Source organism: Microtus pennsylvanicus, chromosome 11, assembly GCF_037038515.1.
Source record: "Microtus pennsylvanicus isolate mMicPen1 chromosome 11, mMicPen1.hap1, whole genome shotgun sequence".
Lineage (NCBI taxonomy): Eukaryota > Metazoa > Chordata > Mammalia > Rodentia > Cricetidae > Microtus > Microtus pennsylvanicus.
In genome coordinates, this window is record NC_134589.1 from 85,884,100 (window position 1) to 85,906,602 (window position 22,503).

Genomic DNA, 22,503 nt, shown 5'->3' on the forward strand with positions numbered 1-22,503 from the left:
AATGGTCCATCTTGCTTATGTGCCATGGTATGAGGTGAGCAATCTTGCTTAGCAGTTTGATTGGATTGAGAGACACCTAAGAGACTAGAACGTCACACTTCCTGGTGTGTCTGAGAAAGTGTTCCCAGAGATGACCGAACTGTGAGCGCTCTGACTTCAGTAGGGGTTTTGGCTCAAATTATGGAGACCCAGGATCTGCCCAGAGACTCTTGCCAGCTTAAAGTCAAGAATTTCAGCACAGTTAGCAACATTTGCTGCAAAAGCTGTACATTCAGAGACATTTTATAGAGAGATACTTTAATAAAAATGTTAAAATAGCAATGAATCATGCTTAAGACCTATATGTACATGACCTTTCTCCTACTCCACATAAAAACTCTCACAAGAGACCCCACTGGCAGTGAAAGACACGTCTTCACCCCCTTTGCACAATCTTGTGGCTCCTAGTTTATTTTTCTAATCTTGTAACCTATGGGTCCATCCTAAAATCTCCCTTATCAAAAGGAGACAGACAAGGCGGTGTCTGCTCTTAGTAATTATGTGAGCTGTAACTTGAGAGACATCAAGTGTATACCGTGACTGCTAAGACACTTGAGGCTACTATCCTTGAGGAAGCGCATGCCCACCCTCTCTGTGTGTCTTCTCCCTCTGAGGGCATCTCCTTCTAGTAATCCTTGTATTTAAATCTATGTTAAATTGAACTTCTTTTCTTCAGGGAAGTTAAAGATGGACTTCACCTGAGGGGAGGTCCCTGAGGGTAAGGGGACCCTGAAGGCCACTGGGAGCTGTTGTGTTTTGTGTCCCCAGTCTCATGGGTGCAAATACACTTATGCGTTCAGATTGTGAGCAGACTGTCGGAAGGAGGTTGATTGAACTACAGAAGTGACGGCCAGGTTAAAAGACGTTGGTATCTAGAGGCGGGTACCCGAAGAGTATTTCAGAGCCAGTATTTTCTCCTGTCTCTCTCTGCATTCTGGCTGCCATGAAGTGAATGAACGGCTCTGATCTTCCATGCCCTTGCGCACCGATTCTCTGCCTCACTTCAGGCCCAGAAGTCACAGACCCAAAGTGCACCCTCTAAATCTCCAAAGTCTTGAGCCAAAATAAACCCTTCCTTAAGTTGTTGTACAATGATTTGTCACAGCGACGAATAACTAAATCACCCACGTGGAGTTCTCTCTTTTTAAAAAAGATTTATTTATTTGTTTTAGGCATATGAGGGCTCTATCTGCATGTACAACTTTATGCCAGAAGAGGGCATCAGATCCCACTATAGATGGTGGTGAGCCACCATGGGGTTACTGGGAATTGAACTCAGGACCTCTGTAAAGGTACATCTTGCAGAGGGAGAAACTCTTGATTTATCCAGTCCCTGAGACCCAATTCTGGTCAAAATAACTGAGTATAACATGTGCTTAGGTACATTCATACAGAACCAGCAAGTTCCCAAAACCAAGCGCAGGGAGAGCCTTGGTTCCGGGGCTGTATCTCAGGTAGCCCCTCAAACCCCCAAAACATAAGACTTCACACTCCGGACTTTAGCAGGACCCTCCCTGGGAAGCAGACTTGATGCTCTTTGGAGATTACGTAAGTGAAGAAGCTTCAGAGCTCATCCCAGTTACATTTTGCAGGAGGTGACAGAGGTTCAGACAAAAGAAGGGATATCGTAGATTACTGATGAGGGCCACCTGTCTCCACAAAGCACACAGCAGTGGGTCAAAGCCAACCTCTCCAGTTAGGCATACCACAGCCTTGTGCAATTCTGTCTGTGCTGCCCTCTTCCTGGCACAGGGCACTCTTGAGCCTCTTCCTAGCTGTGAAAGTGATGTTCAGTCTATGTCTCTTCTGCTCACGGGACAGGTTAGTCTCGTACAAATTTACTAGATTAGCAAAGACAGTCCTTAGCAGACCTAAGGTTTCTACTCCTCCTTCATGCCTAGGGGCTCCCAACTCACTTTTCAGTACCCTCCTACCTCATAGGAGTGACAGGGAAGATTAGTTTGAGGAGCCTAGAGACTCAAGAGTGAAGTCAAATAAGGCAATAGTAAGCCCCCATAATAATGTCATTGCTAAGGCAGAGGTTCTATCTATCTGTCTGTCTGTCTATCTATCTCTCTATTTATTTATTTCAACAGGGTTTCCCTGTAGCTTTGGAGCTTGTCCTGGAACTCATTCTGTAGACCAGGCTGGCCTCATACTCACAGGAGCTCCGCCTGCCTCTGCCTCCTGAATGCTGGAATTAAAGGCCTGCACCACCACTGCCCAGCCCTAGAGCAGAGGTTCTCAACCTGTGGATCTTGACTTCTTTGGAAGGTCGAATGATATTTCCACACAGGTAGCATATCAGATATTTACATTACGATTCTTAACAGTAGCAAAATTACAATTAGGAAGTAGCAATGAAAATAATTTTACCGTTGGGGCCACCACAACATGAGGAACTGTGTTAAAGGGCTTTAGGAAGGTTGAGAACCACTGCTCTTGAGGGAGAGGAGCTTTTAAAATGTGGGGGTGGGGAGCACTTCCTAGTTCTCGCTAAACACAGGATCAGGACACTTGTGCCATGACTATTGTCACATGTGGCCCAGCAGTGATTGTTGAGAACAGACAGCAGGCATGCTAAAGATCTCCCATAGGACAGCCAGAGAAGAGTGCGCCCTGCATCCTGCCAGGATGCTGGGAATATCTCCAGCAGCCACTCGCTCCTCTTCCGTCACCTGCTTACTAAAGAGCAGGCATCAAGGCCTTCAAAGGGCCAAGGACTCTGCTCTTGACCTTGATGGAGAGAAGGAGACAAGGGGGCTATGGAGATGCCTCAATCAGCAAAGTGTTCTCTACATAGAGCATGTGGCCCTGAGGCGTAAGCTCCTTTGATCCCCGCCACCCACATCAAAGCAGGGATGGTACCGAGCACTGGTGATCCCAACACCAGAGAGGCAAAGACAGGCTGATCCCTGAAGTTCACTGGGTAGCCAGCTGACGCCCCAGATCTCGGGGAGAGACCCTCTTCTAACAGCACAAGGTACAAGGTGGATTGCTCTTGAGAAATGAAGACTGAAGTTAAGCTCTTGCCTTTATACACATCACACACATACACATGCTTGTGTGTGTGCAAGCACACACACACCTACATGCATACACACAAAATAAGAGAAAAGGCAAGAACAAGTATGTACCCATGCACACATGCAAGAGAGAGTAATAATAAATGTTTATTTGAGACAGGGTTCCACTGTGTAGTCCAGCCTGGCCTGAAATTTGAAATCCTCCTATTTCAGCCTCCTGATGGGTGGGATTAAAGGTTCGTGCTGTCACCTAGATAACAATGAATACTTAGGGAAATAATGTTCAAAGTAAGAAAGTACCATGTATGTTCACATGATGGCCGAGGGAGCTTGGACAGGAGGACAGGGATTGCAATTTAAACCTACCCGCCCTCAGCAACTAGGTTTTCAGCAAGGACCTGAGAAAGGCAGAGCTGAGCCAGAACTCAGCTCCCATCCCACAGTGCTTAGCTGGCCTTTGACTCGTTCCCACACACTCTGACTCTTAAGAAAGATGTCTCCCACTGGGTACCGTTGTGCTTCTCACAGTATCTCTAACAGCCAGGCTGGGGGCTGTTGGGGCTCTAGCTGGAAAGGAAGGAAACGCTAAACCGCAGGCCTCACACAGTGCAGCAAAGAGCTGAGAAAAGGGCAGGATGGCTCGGGCTGTCACAGGCAGCACAGCTCGGCCTCCCAGCGTCCTGCTGCTGAGGAGGGCTGCTAAGACTTCGTCCAAGGCGCCAGCCATGCCTGACCACCACCTCCGCGGGGGCAGGCTGTTGGGTTGCTTTGCTAGTGAAGTGACTGCTACCTTTGTGTGAACCCACAAAGTTGCTCTCCACCCCAGTGGACCAAATGACAGTGAGTGGCAGAGATGACTCAGTTCCACTCTCCCCACAAAGCCCCAAGCCTCGCTCCCCGACCAGGGAAGGAGAAAGAACATTAGGCATCCACACGGTCGATGGTTCTTCCCCTCTTCTGAGGGTGGTGCTGGCTCTGGAGGACTTGAACCTCCCAAATGAAGTCAAGCCATTGCAAGAGGGTGGCATTCCATAAAGGCCTAGGTCCCAGCCCCAAAGCATCTCTAACTTACTGGGTGACAGAGCCGGTCTTCATCATCACATTCTCAGATCTTTCCCGAGGATGCACAAGGGACAGAAACTGCCAAGTGTGAGATTGTGGCCATAATGTCCTTCCTCAAGGCTAGCATCTGTCTGTCCTCAGCAAAGCAAATTCCAGCCAAAGGTTACATATTTTTGTTTGCTTGTTTTAATTTTTGTAATCAGTAGGTCCATCTGCCTACTCTCCTGCCTACTCATCAGGATGGCCTAGGTGCCTGTATCACATAGATTCCCAGGTCTACCCTACAGTGGGTCAGAGTAACTCCCAACAGCCCCGAGCTGGCCCTGATGATCAGAAAATCTTGCAAAGTAACTTTTGTCCCTCTAGATTTCCATGGAGATTGTTATTTATAAAAAGAAGAAAATAAAAAAAGGAGAGAAGAGAAGGAACTTTGTCATTACAAAGGGAATAAGGTTGAAGTGGAGTGAAAGAGAGAGAAGGGCTCGTCTGTCTGGGATCCGCTGCCACGGCTCCCTTCTCAACAGTCCATTCTAATTTACTGATTATATCCTGCCTGTGGGCCTGGACTCAACTGTGCTGATCGCTCAAGAAGAAACAGAAAGGAAGGAAGGAGAGGAGAGCACCAATGCAGGGGGGTAGAGAGAGATAAGGAAAGAGGGGGAGCCATCAGAACACAGAACACACAGAAAGAGCGGACATCATCTGACCCAATCCAAGCTGTGTTGCCTCTGTCGTCCTATGTGCAGCTGTCTAGTAGCCAATGGGGTGAGGGGCAGGCTATTTCTTATCTTAGCCAGGCCACTAAAAGTGCTTCCTACCCCCACTCTGGTTGGCATGCTCCCTTGAGAGGCTTCGTCTTGCCTGGGGAATCCCTCCAGAACTACACGTTCCAGGCCCAGAATGGGGTCGATAACACACCTCCCTGGAAGGACATGTCAAAGTGTCTCCTCCAACCCTGGCCTCCGCCCTCCTTCTGGAACACCTTTGTGCCATCATGGCCCCTGCTCTGAATTTCACCATTATTTAAGGGAACAAAGTGTTTCCACCTCTTTGAACCGTGAGGCAGGCCTTCCATATCCTTCTTCAGCCAAAGAGCCACAGTGTCTATCTTTTTTTTTTAATTTATTTATTATGTATACAATATTCTGTCTCTGTGTATGCCTGCAGGCCAGAAGAGGGCACCTGACCCCATTACAGATGGTTGTGAGCCACCATGTGGTTGCTGGGAATTGAACTCAGGACCTTTGGAAGAGCAGGCAATGCTCTTAACCTCTGAGCCATCTCGCCAGCCCCCACAGTGTCTATCTTAAGATTCAGGAAGGTCCTTGCATGGCCTCTTAGCCTCCAGTGGAACCCTGCACGTAGGTTGGAAAATCTCCGGGAGTAACGTGACCTCCCCACTTCTCTCTCAATGGCCTTCATGCCTACCTTTTACTTGGACCTTACAACCACCTGAGTGGTAAGCAGATATAGTTAGCTCTGTTTTATGAATGTGGAACTCACAGGAACGGAGAATCAGTGCCCACGTTCAGTGAAGCCTTAAGTAGAGTTTCCTGAACTTGCATTGGAGGGGAAGAAATGGCAGGTGAGATGAAGCACCTGCCATTGAGAAGGATTGTGGAGGGCTGGGTGCCTGGACCGGGATTAGCCAGTTGGTGGGAGAAGGAAGGCTGGAGATAGGTTTCCGTCTCATGATTGCTTCTGTTTTGCTGGGGGCTGGTTATTTATTTGTAGGTAAAGAGTGTTCCTTTTTCCTCTGAGGCCCCCCTGCTCCTTCCTCATGGCCTCCTCTTTCTCGGCTATAGAGATAAGCACTGTGTAGATGAGATAGGAAGTCGTCTCTGCTATTAGAAAGCTTGCGGCTTTCTTGGGAGAGGCATGTGAGCAGATGGATCTAATCATTGGATGTGATAGATACGGTGAGTGTTAGCAATGATGGGCATCAGCTCAGGCCGGTCTGCCCCACTGCACCACCCACACCGGTGCGGCCCCCCACCCCCACCCCCCCCGCACCACCCACACCACTACTGCCCCCTGCACCACCCACGAGTGCTGCCCCACTGCACCACCCACACCGGTGTGGCCCCGCCCCCCACCGGTACACACACACACACACACACACACACACACACCCTGCACCACCGCTGCCCCCATCATACTAGGCTACAGCAGGAGGCTCACTCTAGCCTCGTAAAGGGAACTTCCATTGTTTTCTCTAAGATCCCCTTATCATTAAAATGCTCAGGGTGTCTTGATTAGCAACTATGTCCCGAGAGAGTGACTGTCTTTGCAGAAAGAGAATTTCATTACAGAATTAACCATTTTAATAAAATCTAACCTAACTTTGGTTTTGTTTGTTTTTCCTGACAAAATACCGTTGAGCTCATTTTGTGTTGGCCAGCTACTACTGGGCACGGGGATTGCCCTGAAGTGTGGTTTATATACCAGAGAGACTCCATTGAGGAAAACTGGTTTCACCTTTGCTATCAACTGCAGATAGCTTTATGGTTGTGTGTGTGTGTGTGGGGGTGTCTAGTTCCCCTGCTCAGCATTGGGACCCTGTCTGACTGGAACTTGTGCAGGCTTAGCATGTGCTGCCATGGTCTCTGTGAGTTCGTACATGCATCGGTCCTGTTGCATCTGGAGACACTGTTTCCATGGAATCACATCACCCCTGGCTCTGGCAGTCTCCCCCACCTCTTCCACATAGTTCTCTGCGCCCCGAGGGGAGGGATTTGATGACGTCCCCTTTAGGACTAAGTGCTCCAAAGTCTCTCACTCTCTGTATATTGTCCAGTTACAGGTCTCTGATATTCTAAGCAGTGGGGAAGGACACAGAGTGACCATATTTTGTTTCTGTACTTGACTACAGTCTCTTTTCCATCAGCCTTTAGGAAACTACTCAGGACAAACCAATCTCTTTGCACGATGGTGGAATACTAATTATTAAATATTTGTATTGTTAAGGACAGAACCGAGGAACTTATGTTCCTTTCATAATAACCCTCCCTCCATAAGAGCCACAACTCTCCCCTTCCACAGATGGGAAAACTGAGGCTCAGACTATTGGGTAGCTTCTCCAAGAGCCCCATTGGAGGCAGGAGGCAAACTCAGCTTTAGAAGCAATCCCTCTCTCCCTGCAGCCGTGTGCCCTTGCTAGTCTCTGACCCTCTCTTTCCAGCAAGATAGGATTAGTAAAACTGGAAACCATGCCAGGGACAGCTCTACACAAAAGACAAGCTCAGACTTATTCGATGTTTTCATTGCTTGTTTGTTTGTGCTTTTGTTTGTATTTCCCAAGCATTTCTTCTAATTCCCCCCTGACCTTTGGAGGTCAGTGCCATTATTATTCTTATTTTACAGACGAGGAACAGAGGCTTCCAGAACTGAGACAGCGTGCTCAGAGTCCTCATAGCCTCTTGAGATGAGAGCATCCACATCAAACTCATTATCTTGTCCCAGCTGAGTCGCCTCTAAGTCGTCTGTCACACTTCCCTGGACAGATCTGAGATGTAAGTCTTCCCTAATACTCTCCCCAGTACACTTCCTCACTAACTCTTCCTTACAGAAGCTCACGAAAACTTTAAACTGTTGGCAGCACATACCAAGTAACTAGGTTAGCCTCTTCGTTTTTCTCTGGCCAGCTGCACATAGCCCAGACTCTCTGACACAACAGTAGTACCAATGGATGTCCTGTCCCCTGTGTTTTTACAATATGCTTCCTTCTCCTAGAATATTCCACAGGTCTTCCCTTTTCTATTACTTTTCCTTACCCTCCTCCTCTCCTTTTTTTTTTCTTTTTGGCAATAGGGTTGGTTTCATACAGCCCAGTTAACCTCTAACTCATTTGTGTTGCTGAGGCTGGCCTTGAACTCCTAACACTTCTGCTTCTGCCTCCTCCCAAGTGCTGGGGTTACAGGCGTGGCCCACTATGACTGTGGATGGATTGTTACCTGCTCTTCCACTTAGAATGTAAGCAACTGTGTGAAGGATCTGTCCTTTATCTTTGTAGCTCCTCAGGGACAAGTCTTGAGACACTATAGGCATCTAGCAGCATTTCACCAAAAAAATGAAGTGTTCATGAAGCAGAAATTTGTGTCGGGACTGAGAGACGGAACTCAGATGTCCTCGAAGGGTTAATATATATTACAAGCCCGTGGCATCATTTCTGACACTTTGCATTCTTCCATGAAGATCCATATTAGCAGCAGGGGCCATTTCCTTCCTCCCGGGAGATTTTCTCTAACACTTGTAGCGCGGCTCAGCATTTGGGATGAGTGCTTGGAGATGTTCTGTGTTTGGAAAGACCTGTTCTACCTGCACTTGCCCGCTGTTAGACAACACACATTTACTGATGCCTACTGTGTGCTGGGCACAGGTCTAAAGGACGAGAACCTGCAGCCAACACCACATCAGAGCACAGTATAACAGCAGGCTCTGCTCTCACATCCCCACCCCTTCTAGGATGCTTGTCTTTTGACCAAAGCCAGAAGCATGTTCTGAGGCCTCCAACTTCTCATGACTCTCATAGTAATTATTAAGACATATGCTTTCGATTATTTGGTCAGTAGCAGTAAATATAATGAAGACTCAACCAAGGCAATCTGGTTAAAGTTTTTGCCTTCATTTCTGAAATAACATGTTGCTGGGGTGTGGTCTTGAAACTGTTCCCCTTTTTGGCACTTAAGGGCTCTATCTTCTCAGAGACTTTGTTTCTGATAGAAACCGCTCCCCGCCCCCATAGCCATCTCCATAGTCACTCCTGGAGTGCGATGCAATTTCTCATCTCTGACTATGTGGGTAATTTTTCTCTTCACCGTTTATCACTAGTCCGTTGTTTTTGGGAAATTTGACAATGAAGCATCACAGAGCAGCGGTCTGCCTGCTTCTTCAGCTGAGGGTTTGTGATGCCTCTCGAATCTGTGGACTTAACAATTTTTTATCCAACTTGGGAATTTCTCAACGGCTATTTCCTCATGCTGTTTATTTCGGTATCTCCTCCTCTCAGTAGGCAGATCTTTTGAGAACCACAATTCTGCACGTTCAGCTAGTTGAAGTGCCCCCTCACCCCCAGGTGCTGGATGCTCTGCCCACTGCCAGCACTGGAGAGCAAACCCAGAGCCTCAGGAATGCTAGGCAAGCGCTCTGCCCTGCCCTGAGCCATCCCCCAGCTCCCTAAGATCGGCTGCTTTGCAATACTTTCTCTTCCGTTTGACTTTGGATAGTTTCTCTTGCTCTGTGTTCGTGTTCAGTGACTCGGCTGGTTCGTTGTCAACTTGACACAACCCAGAGATACCGGAGAAGAGGGAACCTCACCCAGGGAACATCCTCCAGGCAAGAATGTGGGCATTTTCTTCATTGCTAATTGGTAGAGAAAGGTCCAGCACACCGTGGACAGGGGTACCCCTGGGAACATGAGTCTGGGAAGTATAAAAATAGCAGCTGACTGCGAGTCTGGGAGCAAAGCTGGTAAGCAATTTTTTGTTCCTCAGAGGTCTCTGTTTCAGTTCCTGCCTCTATGTTCCTGCTTTGAGCTCCTTCCTTGGCTCCCCTGATAATGGACTGCGACCTGCCAATCAAAATCACCCCTTCCCACCCCGAAGCTGCTGTTGGTTATAGTGTTGATGACAGCAGCAGAGAAGAAAGTAGGACACTGAGGTGTGATTCTGCAAAACCTAGTTTCTGGTGACACCAAGGCAGTTCGCCCCTCATACCAGATACTGCCATCTCTAGAGTTTCTAAACAGATCTGTTTGTGCTACCTGGGCCTCAGTTTGACTTTGGGTACCCAGAGTCCAGCTTACAGTGCTCTTTTTTGATAGATCCAGCTATGTTGGTTGGTCATGAGTCGGTTTTAATATGTTTATTTTTTTCCATTGTGGGTCATATTTTCTTGTTTATTTCCTTGCCTGTTATTGATTAGGTATGGCACACAGTGTTTTTGTTTGATTGTGGATACTTTTGCATATTCAAGTTTTGTTTGAGAATGCAGTAAAGTTGCTTGGAAGCAGTCTGCGTTGTCTCCACCTTGCTTTTAAGATTCACTGGGCTGAGCCAGAAAAGGTTTCAGATTAGGGCTGTTCCTCCTTCTTCATTTCGGAGGCAAGGCCCTCTTGTACACTCTCCTTGGTGACTGAGTCTGGGTACCCTGACACCTGACTGGTAGAAACGCGCCATTTTCCACCCTCTCTCTCCTGTTACCTCTCTAACTAGATAGGTCTTTAATCAGACACAGGTTTCCTCCCATGCCTAGGCTGACCAGCCCCCTTCTAGAGAGGGCCCTGGGAAGTGTTCCAGGACATCTTCTATCCAGCTCTCTCCTCTTGGGCTAACAGACTCTCATCTCCTGGAGTCTCAACTCCGTCTCCTCAACCCTAGGACCCATCAGACTCAGGCTTTCCCTGTTCTCTTTGCCCTGGGCAGGAGATGAGCACAGGAAGTTGCTGATTCTCTTAGTGAGAACTACAACAAACTTATCAGCCCCATTTAAATAGGAGTATGGACATCAGATTCACCCGGCTGCTGCACAATAGGATATGAGCCTAGAATTGTACTTTCCTGTTGCTTTTTGGAGAAAGTAGATTCTGTGAAACTTGTTGATTTTTCCAACATAGGAAGAACAAAACCTAAAGTATCTGAAGCTATGTCTGTGGCCGTCAATTTGGACTCCTGAGTGCCTGACTTTTAACAGAACCCATTCATTCACTCATGGGACTGTCCCCCGTGCCTGTACTCTTATAAAACCACAGCCCTTTGTCTCCAGGAAGTCCCCTAGCAGACATGTCTGAAGTGATAGGTGATATTGATCCTGCTATATCCCTTAGAACAAGAGAAGGGATGCTAAGGAATACCAGGAGTAGATGTTTCAAACCATTAGCACCAAAAGTCCATACAACTCACGAGTAGCTTTAGGCTGACTGTCACAATGTTTAAAAACATTTGAGTCAGTATTGAAAAGTTTGAGACACAGAACATTTGAACTCATGTCTCTTTGATCAACTTGAAGATTAGTCATCGTTGGGTACAAACTGATGAGAGCTGAGTGACAGCAGATCTTTCAGAATGGAACATATGATACATGATTTGCCATAACCAACATTACCTCCTATTGTTTAACCATCAATCAACCTTTGTACTAATTACCTTTAAAATCATAATTTCCTATTTTTGTTTTAGTGCAAAAATACTTCTCTAGAGACACCCAGATTCAAGGATAACAAAAAGAAAGAAAATCAGCGGGGATTTGTTTCCTACTTTGTACATTTATATCACCTGCCTGACCTCTGCATGTGAGGCCTCCACGAGGACGATGAAAAATACATGTTACAATATGCACACCACTGCTTCCCATTTCAGCACCCAGGGCAGACATTACTAATCAATCACAGCTCCTTTTCCTCCACATTCTTTTTAACTCTACACTAATAGCAGCCATCTCAAGAAATCGGTATTGACGGATATAATTATTTCCCTTGCCATTATTTATTTGGGTCCATGTTCATTTTACTAACTAAGAAACAGAGGTCTTAACATCTTAAATCAATGAGTCGGTGAAGATGCCCTGAGGAGCTAGACAGATGACTCAGCAGTGAAGGCCATGTGCTGCTCTCACAGAGGGCACAGATTCCGTTCCCAGCGCCCACATCAGGTGCCTCACAACTGCCTGTACTCCAGCTCCACGGGACTTGGCACATTCTGCACGCCTATACACACACCTTTGCTCTCATGTACACACCCACATGCAAGCATACAGACAAACATATAAGTTTAACATGAAATAAATCTTTTAAAAGATGTCATGATGAAACCATAGGGTCTCTTCACTTTGGTACTGTGTTCACAGGCCCAAGCCATCCTCTCAAAAAGACAGGAAGTGAAACACACAATCCACTACTAGCGCCACTGGATTTGTTACTTCCTTCTAACTCATCATGCGATTCCTCTTCCCCAGACACAGCTATTGTCCTCAGCCTCCATAAACACACACACACACACCCCTGACCCAGTCTTCTCTGAACGGATCTTTATTTCAACCTGCTCCCCACCCTGCTGCCCACGGGAGTTTACTCACGGCATCCTCAGCTTAGGGAACTTCTGGATGTCATTCTCTGTCAGGTTCTGGAAAGAAGAGACACAACGACAGGCAGGTTAAAGCACACAGGAGGGGCCCTGATCAGGTGGCTAAGAAGGGAGCAGACAGAGAACCACAGTCACTGCAACACCCTTAGCTTTCCTCAAACTGGAATCTTATGCAAAATTTCCTGAATTATAAACAAAAATGACTTTAGTAAACAAACACAGGATAAATCTGTGAAAACAAACAGAATCTGTTTCATGGACAAAAATTGGCAACCTGTTCCTTATAATTTCACACCATGGTTCAAGTTCCTAGTCATCTCTGCATGGGAAAGGAGCAATTAGGTTCTCATTTCATCAGAGGATCTAGGACTGAGGTGTCTTGGAAAGGTTCTTGTTGGAGCATTAGGTCCAGCCTTTATTATTAGCCTGTGGTGTGTTTTCTGACCAGGCCCCTGTCAGGCCATCTGAGTTGTAATGAAAAGATGAAGGAAAAACCTTATACTGGGAAGGTGGAGGACCAAGGCTTTTGTTCAGAGTATGGTGTGATGAGTTAAAGGCATTTGGGGTCTTCCGGAGGGACACTATAGAGGTGTCTGAGAGGAGGACACGAGCTGAGGAAGTTGAGGAAGAGAGGAAAGAGAAGATGCACATGACTATGACTGGGAACAGAAGAGGAGGATGCTGGGAAAGAAAGAAGGCTTTTAAGACATGACCAACAGCTGAGAAGGAAGATGAGAAATGTTGAAATGGGCTTCGGGAGTTTTGTTGTGTGATAAAGCTTCCCTGCCTCCACTTCCTTCAAAACCCTCCAGCAATCCTGAGCTAAACTTTATTGGAGTTAGATTTATGGATTTCAGAAGCACGATTTTATGCTGAGTTCAGAAAAGAGGTCCACAGAGAGGATAGCTACAAACCAGGCCCCTGGCAGAGATGCAAGGTGGTAGACAGGGCTGCTTGTATCTCAGTGTCCATTCTTTCTGCCTCCCTTACTATCAGAACCTGAATTTGGCTCAGGGTGGGAAATGTGTTTGTGCAAAATATTTAACTCCCCAGGTTACCTTGGAGATGGTGGAGTCATATGACTCACTTGTGGGCAGTAAGGTGTAATCTGCAGTCTATTGGATAAGATCTCCAAAATAATGGTTATTTTTCACTATTTTTTTTTGCAAAGGAAATAGGACATATTCACCAAATACCATGCTCTCTTTATTCTCTGCCTTTCCCCTCTTCCTCTGCTATAAGTGTGTTTGTGTGTGTGTGTGTATAAATATATACACATATATATAATGCATATATGCAATATACATATAATATTACACACACACACACAATGTAGAGGTGGAGTAGCCAGGTTTTCAGTAGGCTGAATGGGGCCTAAGTTCAGGGCTTTTTCCAGAAGTCGTTCAGCCCCGAGTGTCCACTTGTACCTGTCTTATTGCTTGAGAAAGACCACATATATGCCCAGTTAACCCAGCAACTACATCCCTTCTTGTCTTACACCTTTTCAAAGCACAGCATCCCCATTTCTCACCATTCTTTCCCGTGTTAAAAAAAAAAGCATCATTAAGACTGAAAGGGGGGTGGTTATTAGCTTCCACATTGAAAAAGGAAGGAAGAAACAGAAGGAATGAGGAAAGGGAGGGGGAAGAAGAAGGGAAAGTGGGCATAGCAAACACTGTCACTTTCAATAGCAGAATAGTCCTGGATATTCCAGAGCCGGCAGGGGTATGAGATGAGTAACTCGAGCTTGGATCAGGACTTTCAAAGTGAGCTCAGAGCACAGTGCATTTCAGAGCACCCAGTTGCTGGGGCAGGCACTAGGTTCTACACCCTAGTCTCTGGCTCCTCCTGCCCCTTGCTCTCCCTCCTGTTCACGGAGTGAGCAGGATGTGCTGCTTTCTCTGAATGACTGGCAGGTCCCAGAGATTGGAACGGAGGAGATGGCTGTTCAGATTCTATCTCTCAACGAAAAAAACAACCATCCTATCAAGTCATTTCAGGCCTGACACTCACATGGTGTGTTGGGAGAAGAGTCACACAGCTGAGAAGTGCCACTATTTTCCCCACTATGACCCAGCAGTGTGTTCAGTCAGCAGAGGATGAAGCAAAGGGGAACTGGGGACAGGGGACAGATGCTTACTCAAGTTTAGCCAGGACAGCCGGGCAACCAGAACCCTCTTCAAAGACGTTGCCCTCCCTGTACTCAAAGAGCTGTCTCTTTTGTCAGTGCTAAAGCATCCGAATGAAGCATACAGGTTTGGTGTAGTTGCAAGAACAGCAACAATAAAACTCATGGAATTCTATTTATTCAAAGCTCAGCATGAACAAAGCAACAACAACAAAACCTGCACAGTATAGGTCTAAGCATGCTTTGGTTTAATCATTAGGTTTGTGACTGAAGACAAAAATCACATCTCTGCATATGTTTCCACATTTGTAATTGAGGTGGTTGAAGGCATCTGTGAAAGTATCTTTTTTTTTCTTTTTGCTAAAAACAGTTTCATGAAGGCAGGAATCTTATGTTAATGATATCTCTGTCCCCAGCATATGACATTATCTGTGATGGAAAATGAACTCATCTCCACAGGAGACTTTAGAGGTTCCCTGAAAGGGGGAGAAAATTGCAGGTGGCGGTGAGGGCACCACCGCTGAAGAACCTGCAGCAGAGCAGGGCTGGGATGCTGTGGGAGAAAGGCAGGCATTGGTATGTTGTGGAGCAAGCTGCAGCAGATGAAGCCTCATGGTCAAGCTCCTTTTGATTGCCCTTCTCACTCAGAATCTGAGAACATTTCCCATAAGACCTTTAAATTAATTTTCTTCCCTTTTTAAAGAGTGAAACAAAGTGCCCAGAAGGGATGGCTAGGACTAGTTAGAGTTTGCTCTTAATGCACAAGCAAAGCGTGGTTTCTGGGAAATGATCGGACCACCTGCCTGACAGCCAAGAGCCTCTGCCTTCATCTGAACTAAGTCACTTTCCCTTTGGTGGCGCGGATTCAACGTGAACCTGAACCATGAGCCTCTATTTGAAGCGTGTGGAATTTTACGAGAGCGTGGAGATCGCCATCACGTGTTTGTTTGACAGTCAGCAGGCTTGCTCTGTAATAGGGAGGAAATGGAAATGGAGAATGACCACCCGTTCAGTCCTCTCAGTGGATGTGTATGCAGAGTTAGCAACCAGGAGTGAACATCTCCAGTTCTTTAATGCTATCGCCCACTCCGGCCTTCTCAAGAATATACATGGCAGTTGAGTAGAATTTCAAGGTGTGTGTGTGTGTGTGTGTGTGTGTGTGTGTGTGTGTGTGTGTATGGGGGGTTTAAACTGTGCTCAGATTCCTTTAATATATGTCTTTGGAGTATATCTTATCGCCTATATAAGAGCTTACAAGGCTCCTGAACAAGACACTGAGAATTGGTGGGAGAGACTACCAACTCTTTGATCGAAACAAAGGGCTTAGTGGAACATTGATCACAGACACTGACCACAGACAGCCTCAGGGACCAGGTAGATTGGTTGACCCTGCAGCTGTTGGGCAGAATCAGTACATTTTTAGCTTCAGTGTATGGAACTGGGCAGAGCTTACCAAAAACCGAGCGCCATCAATGTGGTACTTCTTCACGGCCTTCTCACAGTCCCTGTAGTTCAGCTGCACAAACAAACACGGTGCTGTCAGTGCCATGGGCTGCCGTGTTCCCCCTTCTTCTCCTCCCCCGGAGTTTAGCAATCTGCGGTACCTGTGGCTAGCCAGCCCCTTCCTGATCCTTTGTCTAGCAGAGGGGCCAGGTCCCCACCTCAGCCATACTTTCACTATCCCCCTGGCAATGTCTAAAGTGGAGAAATTGTGTGCTCTAGTCCTCGGGACCAGAACCTCTGGAAACACACTGTCTTCAAAGTCCAAGAAGGGTGGTCACGCTGTAGTCAGGAAAGTAGAAAAGAAATGACAGAAAAACCAAACAGCAGCCTGTGTCTTACGTCTCCCAAAATAATCTCAGTGACCACCCAGTCATGTATGCCTAGCCCATTGCTCATGGAGGAACCAGCTCCTGTTCATTCAGTCTTGTTACAGTGACATTTTTTTTATCTCTTAAAAGCAACAACCTAAACAGTGTCTGGTACTCTGACCAACTTGTTTTAAATGTTTTGTCGAGGACCTTGTTCCTTAAATATTTCCCATGATTTTAAACCGCTGAAGGCTCAGGTCATTTTCCCAGCCACCAGCTCAGCAATGAGATCAGCGGCTGCTAGCTAGCACTGGCTGCGCTACATGTACAGGGCCTGCTCCCACCCCAAAGCAGCTCCAAGTCACTAGGTCCTCCACTCCCCACGGATGAAGGGTGAGAGACACAGAGAGCTAAGAAACGTGCACGGGTAGAAGGTGACATAGGTGACACCCGAGCTTTGGGACTTGACTTTAATGTTTCCATGAAGAATAGTCTTTGGGGAACAGCATCCCATACATAAGAGCCCACTGTGAGCAATCGGGCACATACCCAAGTGCGCCATCCAGATAGCGTGGTACTGCACAGTGGGCATCCTTTTGCCTAGCTTTTTTCTATGTAAGATAAATTGTTGAAGTCAAATTCCCAGAACAGAATGATGGCATCAACAGAGGTAAGTATCCATAAGGAAGGTGTTGGTTATTTTTCGAAGCTAACCTATGACTGTGATGTACCCACCTGCCCTCAACAGCTCCAAGCTTCACATCAGAAATACCTCTACCTGAGGTCTGGTGTATTTAAGGTAAAATATGTTTTCTCTGAGGACCTTATATGCTTCTCACAAACAGTTAGTTCAACCTTCTTTGGAGGAAATTTTAAAATAAATTTCTTATCTTATGACCCCCTTTTCCAGATAATGTAAGAAGTAAACATAGCTGGATGCAGCGGCACACACCTCTGATCTCAGCACCGAGGAGAATGAGGCAGGAGGACAGGATTGCTGTCCGTCCAAGAGCAGCCTGGGCTATACTCCAAGAACCCATCTCCATAATAATAATTTTAAATACACTTGTTGCCACCTCCTAGCCTAGAAGGACAGAGTGAGCATCGCATTCGGGAAGCTGATTTATAGGTCAACGCTGAGGGCAGGCAGCATCTGCAGCTTGTTGCTGTCTCCTTGACCCACGGGCAGGGTGGGTAGCGGGTTTGCCAACTTCCTTTAACTCATTTCACTGTGATCGCTATCAGATGCATCGCCAGCTCTGCAGATGCCAGTTCTGACTCTAAACCAAAGATAGAGTTCTAGCCTTGAACCTAGTCAGTTTATGTAGTCCAGTAAGACCCGAGTCTTGGGACCTAAAATCTGCATCTCAACAAGCACCCTAAGTAATTTTCCTTAGCACCCAAGATGCCAATCTTGGCACTGGCCGAGTGGTTTTCAGCTTTGTAGATGACGGTAACTGGTGCCCAGGGAGAAGAAAGGTCTGGCTTAAGGTCACACAGGGAGGTAGAAACCCAACAGGATTAGAACGCATGGCTATGAGCCAGTACATATATTGCATGGCCTGGGAATGCTCTCCTGCTAGGCCTAAGCCAGTTGGAGGAGTTAGGAGCAAGTGAACTATGGGCTTAATCCTCATGGTTTCTATCCCCAATACAGCGTAAGCCACACATATCTGAGACAAGCTGACACAAAGCCTTGCCACCCTGCCTCAGCCTCCCCAGTCAGGCTCTGGTGAGAAGAGCGGGATTAGAGTGAGGTAGGACATGGAACTCAGTGTTTCATGTGTGTTTACTTTCAACCTTACCTCCATCTCGTCTGGTTAGCTACTGTTAATACCTCTCTTTTACTGTTTAGGTAAGCAAGGTAACTAAGGGAAACTAAGTCCCCAAGCCAACTGGAAAGGACACAACTCAAACAAGGTGTGTCTGACCTCAGAACCGGGTAGAAGTCTCAGTGGCCCAACCCAACAGCTTCTATAGACATCACACTTGCTGGTCAATCCTTTAAAAGGCATACCGACCTCCAGGAGCATCCTTAAGTAATCCTGTGTTCATTTCACAGAGTATCTTCTCTGGGGACCAATGAGTTTGGGGTCTGAAGGGTCTCATCTGTGTCTGTGGCTGGGGACTGGTCCTTCTAGCATCACCAATTCCCCCTCAGCATCTTAGTTCCTACTCTTGATTCTTTCCCTCCAGAAGGTGAGGCCTGTCCCTGGGGTGTGGCTTTTACCAAGGTCCACAATCCCCAAGAATAAAACTCCCCCTTCCCTTAACTCAAGCACAGTGATGTCTACTTGGCCTACCCAAGACCCACCCTGTGCTGAAGGGAACTTAACCTATGCATTATCTGTGGCACCATGGGATTACATAACATCCAAGTTAACACTTGAATATTGGGGCCTTTCTGTGTCTCTTGGTCTCTCTCCAGATTTCCCTGCCTTAATTCTTAATTTCATTCTCATTACTCTGTTGAAATAATTCACGACTTCACTCCACCATGGAAAAGTTACCTTTCTGCCTGCCCTCACTTTCTTCGTTTTTAGTTAAGAACAGTAGTTTAAAAAACATGCTACAAAAGAGTCAGTTGTCTAATCATATTTCCACCCACAGTGTTGAGAGAGAAGTTTATGAAGATATTAAAGGGGAGAAAGTGAGTAAAACAAGGTTTATAAAAAGTGGCAAATGGCAGGATCTGTGGGACAATGATGCTACCGTGCCTCGCCAGTACAGAATGATCACATTTTCTTCCATAGGTTGGGAAGGAGCCACTGTATGGATTACAGGTTTGCTTACACACCCAAAGGAGACTATTCTACTTTATGTGTCTCTGTTTCTTCAAAAAATAGAAGGAAAATAAATGACTTCTTTGGTCTTAGTTTTAGGACTTCACCTTCACCACTGCCTGGCATATCAGGGGAATTTGAGGCCAGTTCACAGGGATGGGGACAATAGAAGCTCGTGTTTTTCATAAGACCTCTTACCTGTCCTGTATGGGTGCCTTAGAGGCATCATGTGTCTTGGAATGTGCCTAAGCAGACATGTGGTCCTCCTTAGCATGTAACAAAACAAGGACCCTTGACTATCTCCTCCTTGCTTTCTAAGTCTATTGAGCCCATCCTTTGTTTCCCATCCTGGTACTCACGTCTACTTTCAAGGATTCTCATAAAGCTCCAGTGAGACTCTGGCCATCTTCCAGGATCATGAGCAATGGATGCCCAAATACCACGGTTCATCTAGCCCTCTGCCCATCCTTCCTGGCCTACCTGTTTACTTTCCTAGCCTGGGACTCCATATCGCCTTTTCTAGTAAGTAGACTTCACCATAGCTGTTCTCTGCATTTCAGACCAAATGCTTTAAAGCTAAGTAGGCACGGCTCCAATTCAACCCAATGCAATAAGACTCCAGGGTGTTGAACTGCTTAAACTCCCTGAGCTGACTTTTCAGCTGAACGAAATATTGACATCGAGATGCAACACTGTCAGTGCATTCATTAATATGGTGACACTGACCTCACATTACAGAGGGTTGTGTCTGTTAGGACACAGTCTGTGGAACCCTGGATGCGTGCCTGTATGTGCTAGGGGCTTACACATGGGAGAGCCCCCTCGGCTATCCTCCTCTACAGGACACACTGCCTGAAAGCTCAGTCGTCTGTCTGCCTCCCAGGAAGGTAGCAACTGTAGTTGGTAGCTCCACAGTTTTCTTGTACACGTTCCATATTCTTTCCAGACTCCACCTCCACTCTCTGGCCACCCCATGAAGGCACACCAGCCCCGAGCAACAGACTCACCTTCCTGAAATAATCGGCTAGACTGTCCGGGTTCCAGGCTAAGACCTCCGAGCGAAAGGGCACATTCTTCAGGGCCATGGCTGCTGTTCAGGGAGAAGCTCACAAGCCGGGGAGAGATGCAGCAGCCATGAACAGAGAGGGAAAAAAAATCAGATCCAAAGCTCTGAGGTGTCCTTGGCTCTTCTGAATCCCAACTATGCTCAGGAACACACTTGTCGAGCAGGCGTCACTACGCTGTAGCCAGATCCCAAGAAGCACTGGCTTCCCCTGTGAGCAAATATGGTCTCTTCTCAGAAAACGACTCAGCCGGTTTCCTTTACCACTTCCTCTGCTGACTTCTAAATAAGTAAACAAGGAAGGCCAGCTCTAGGGGCTCACAATGCAGACAGAGATAGGGGTAATTCCCCACTGGCCCAGATACCCCAGGCAAGTGGGCACTTAAACTCAGTTCAAGTACTGTTTCTCCACTATAATTCCGGACACCCAAAGCTGGACACCACATTCCTGCATGACCGCGCCTATACAGATAAGAGCCTCCTTTGACACTTCCCTAAAATTGTCTGTAATTTCATCCACTAGTGAACTATGGGGGAAGGAAAATGGTCTCTTCATGTTTTCCAACCTCCTACCCCACCAGTTTGTTTTCACTGAAAGCGGGGGCACCTTCAGCGGCTTCTTCATGTTAGGGTGAGTGTGAGTGAGGCAGTCAGGCTCCAAGTGGCTAAGGGTGTTGGGGTGCAGAGGACCAGCTACATTTCTGCTGTCTTGGGTATGGAGTGGCTGAAGGGACTCAGGACACCCCAAGGCCACGTTCTCAGGACAAAGGATATTTACTTACCCCAGAGGGACAAGGGGCAGGGAATAAGACACAAAGATGAGGGATAGAGGATGAGGGAGAAAGGAGAGAAAGGAGGGGTATTTGTCCCAGGGGACAAAAGACTGCCTCTGGATAGAGAGGAGACAGACCTGGCCCATAGAAAAACGGCAGTTTATAAAGGTAAAGGGGAAAATCATGTGTAAGGATGAGGTATTTCATTTTAATTGGGCATATTAATTAGTAAAGCAAAAGGGTTTTTTTTATTTCTGGACTTCAAGACTTTGATAGCTGGACAATGGTAGCCAGCCTCAGGAGGAGGAGGCTACTCTAGCTTTAGGAATGTAATTTAACAGATTTTAGCAAGGCGGAGGCAATGGGGGAGAAAGGCAAGGCCTGCAAGAGCCATGTTTGTCATGTTCAGGCCTTCTATAGTCTCTTCAGTGACAGTCTAGGTAACTGGTTCCCATATCTGCAAGGCAGGCGAACAGAGGGGCTACACCCATGCAACTTCGGTGCATTTGCTAGGCAAATGTAAAGATAAAAATCTTAAAGAATTGTTCTTATTGATGACACAACCCCTTCTATACACCGTGCTTCCTCACTTTGCTCTCTCTACTATTGTGTCTTCCATTTGCTATTGAGTCTTCCACATATCTGGCCAAAGAGTCTGTTCTCTGGAGACAGGCGATGGGGATCTCTTGCATCGCCCTTCAGTCACCGTCTCCGAGCAGATCTCATGGGCTGAAAGAATCCCTGGCAGTGAGTGAGACCTGAGGCTAAAAGCAATTGTATTGATGCAATACGGCAACCTGCAAATACAGATTAACCAGGGTTCCATATGTACGTGTACATACATGCCCACATAGGCAGACTGCACAGACGCACACGTGCGCGCATCTCTCGATTCCAGCGCTGGTACCTGAGATGCTCTTTCTGGAGGTTTTGCACGATTGGCTTCAGTCGTGTGTGCTTTCCCTTTCATTCTCACTACAGAAGCCCTGCTGCCTCCAGTAGCTGTCTCATCACCTGCCTATGAGCTGAAGTGAGATGCAGATGCAGTGCCAGACCCAGCCCTAAAAAGTGGTCCATGATGGTGATCTGCAGAAGGCATCAACCCAGGTAGCTTACATTAAGTGATCAACAACTGATGCTCAATGAACCACTGCCCTGCTGCTCTGAAATACCCTGACTAGTGAGAGACATTACTTCGTTTTTCAAATCAGCAGCGTGACAGCCATAGTGGAGACAAATCACTTTCAAGTAGAGTAAAGAAGACATCATGGGATGAACTGGGTTTTCGGCAGGGGTCTTAGAGAGGAGAATGGAGAGGTAAGGATTCTGGACCTCATTAATCAATCAATCAATCAATAAAAGTCTCTTAAAATAGAGAACTTCTGAGGAAAGGAACATTCCAGATCATCCTTAAAAGTAAAAGCAATATTGGGTTTTGATTTTTGGTCAGAATTGTGTTTTTAATATTGTTCACTCAATTAAGGTTAAAAAAACAACAGAAAAGCAGAAGATAGACTAAAATACTATTAAATATTTTTATTCAATAAAAAGTGGCCAAGACAAACAAGCCATGGGGACCAGTGACAAGGTAGCCACAGCAGCCAGAAGCCAGGACAATGACAATGAAGGTAATAGAGACACAAGACCACAGAAATCCCCTCCAGTGTGTCAGAGGATGAGCCGAGAACCTTCCCAATGGCTGGCACAGTTATTACTCCTGCTTCATTGAGGAGAGCAATG

The 22,503-nt window shown here is 46.6% G+C and overlaps 1 protein-coding gene across 2 annotated transcripts in view; it reads right to left on the minus strand.

Annotated features, from left to right (window-relative positions):
* Window positions 1-20,128, minus strand: part of Lcp2 (lymphocyte cytosolic protein 2) — a 41,628-nt gene extending 21,500 nt beyond the window's left edge. For both annotated transcript variants that reach the window (XM_075941342.1, XM_075941341.1), the window contains exons 1-3: window positions 19,935-20,128; window positions 15,787-15,849; window positions 12,198-12,244 (exon numbers count right to left, since the gene is read on the minus strand). In XM_075941342.1, coding sequence (XP_075797457.1) covers window positions 12,198-12,244; window positions 15,787-15,849; window positions 19,935-20,012 — 188 coding nt within the window. In that variant the 5' untranslated portion in view covers window positions 20,013-20,128. The remainder of the gene's footprint in view (window positions 1-12,197; window positions 12,245-15,786; window positions 15,850-19,934) is intronic.
* Window positions 20,129-22,503: the final 2,375 nt, after the last annotated feature.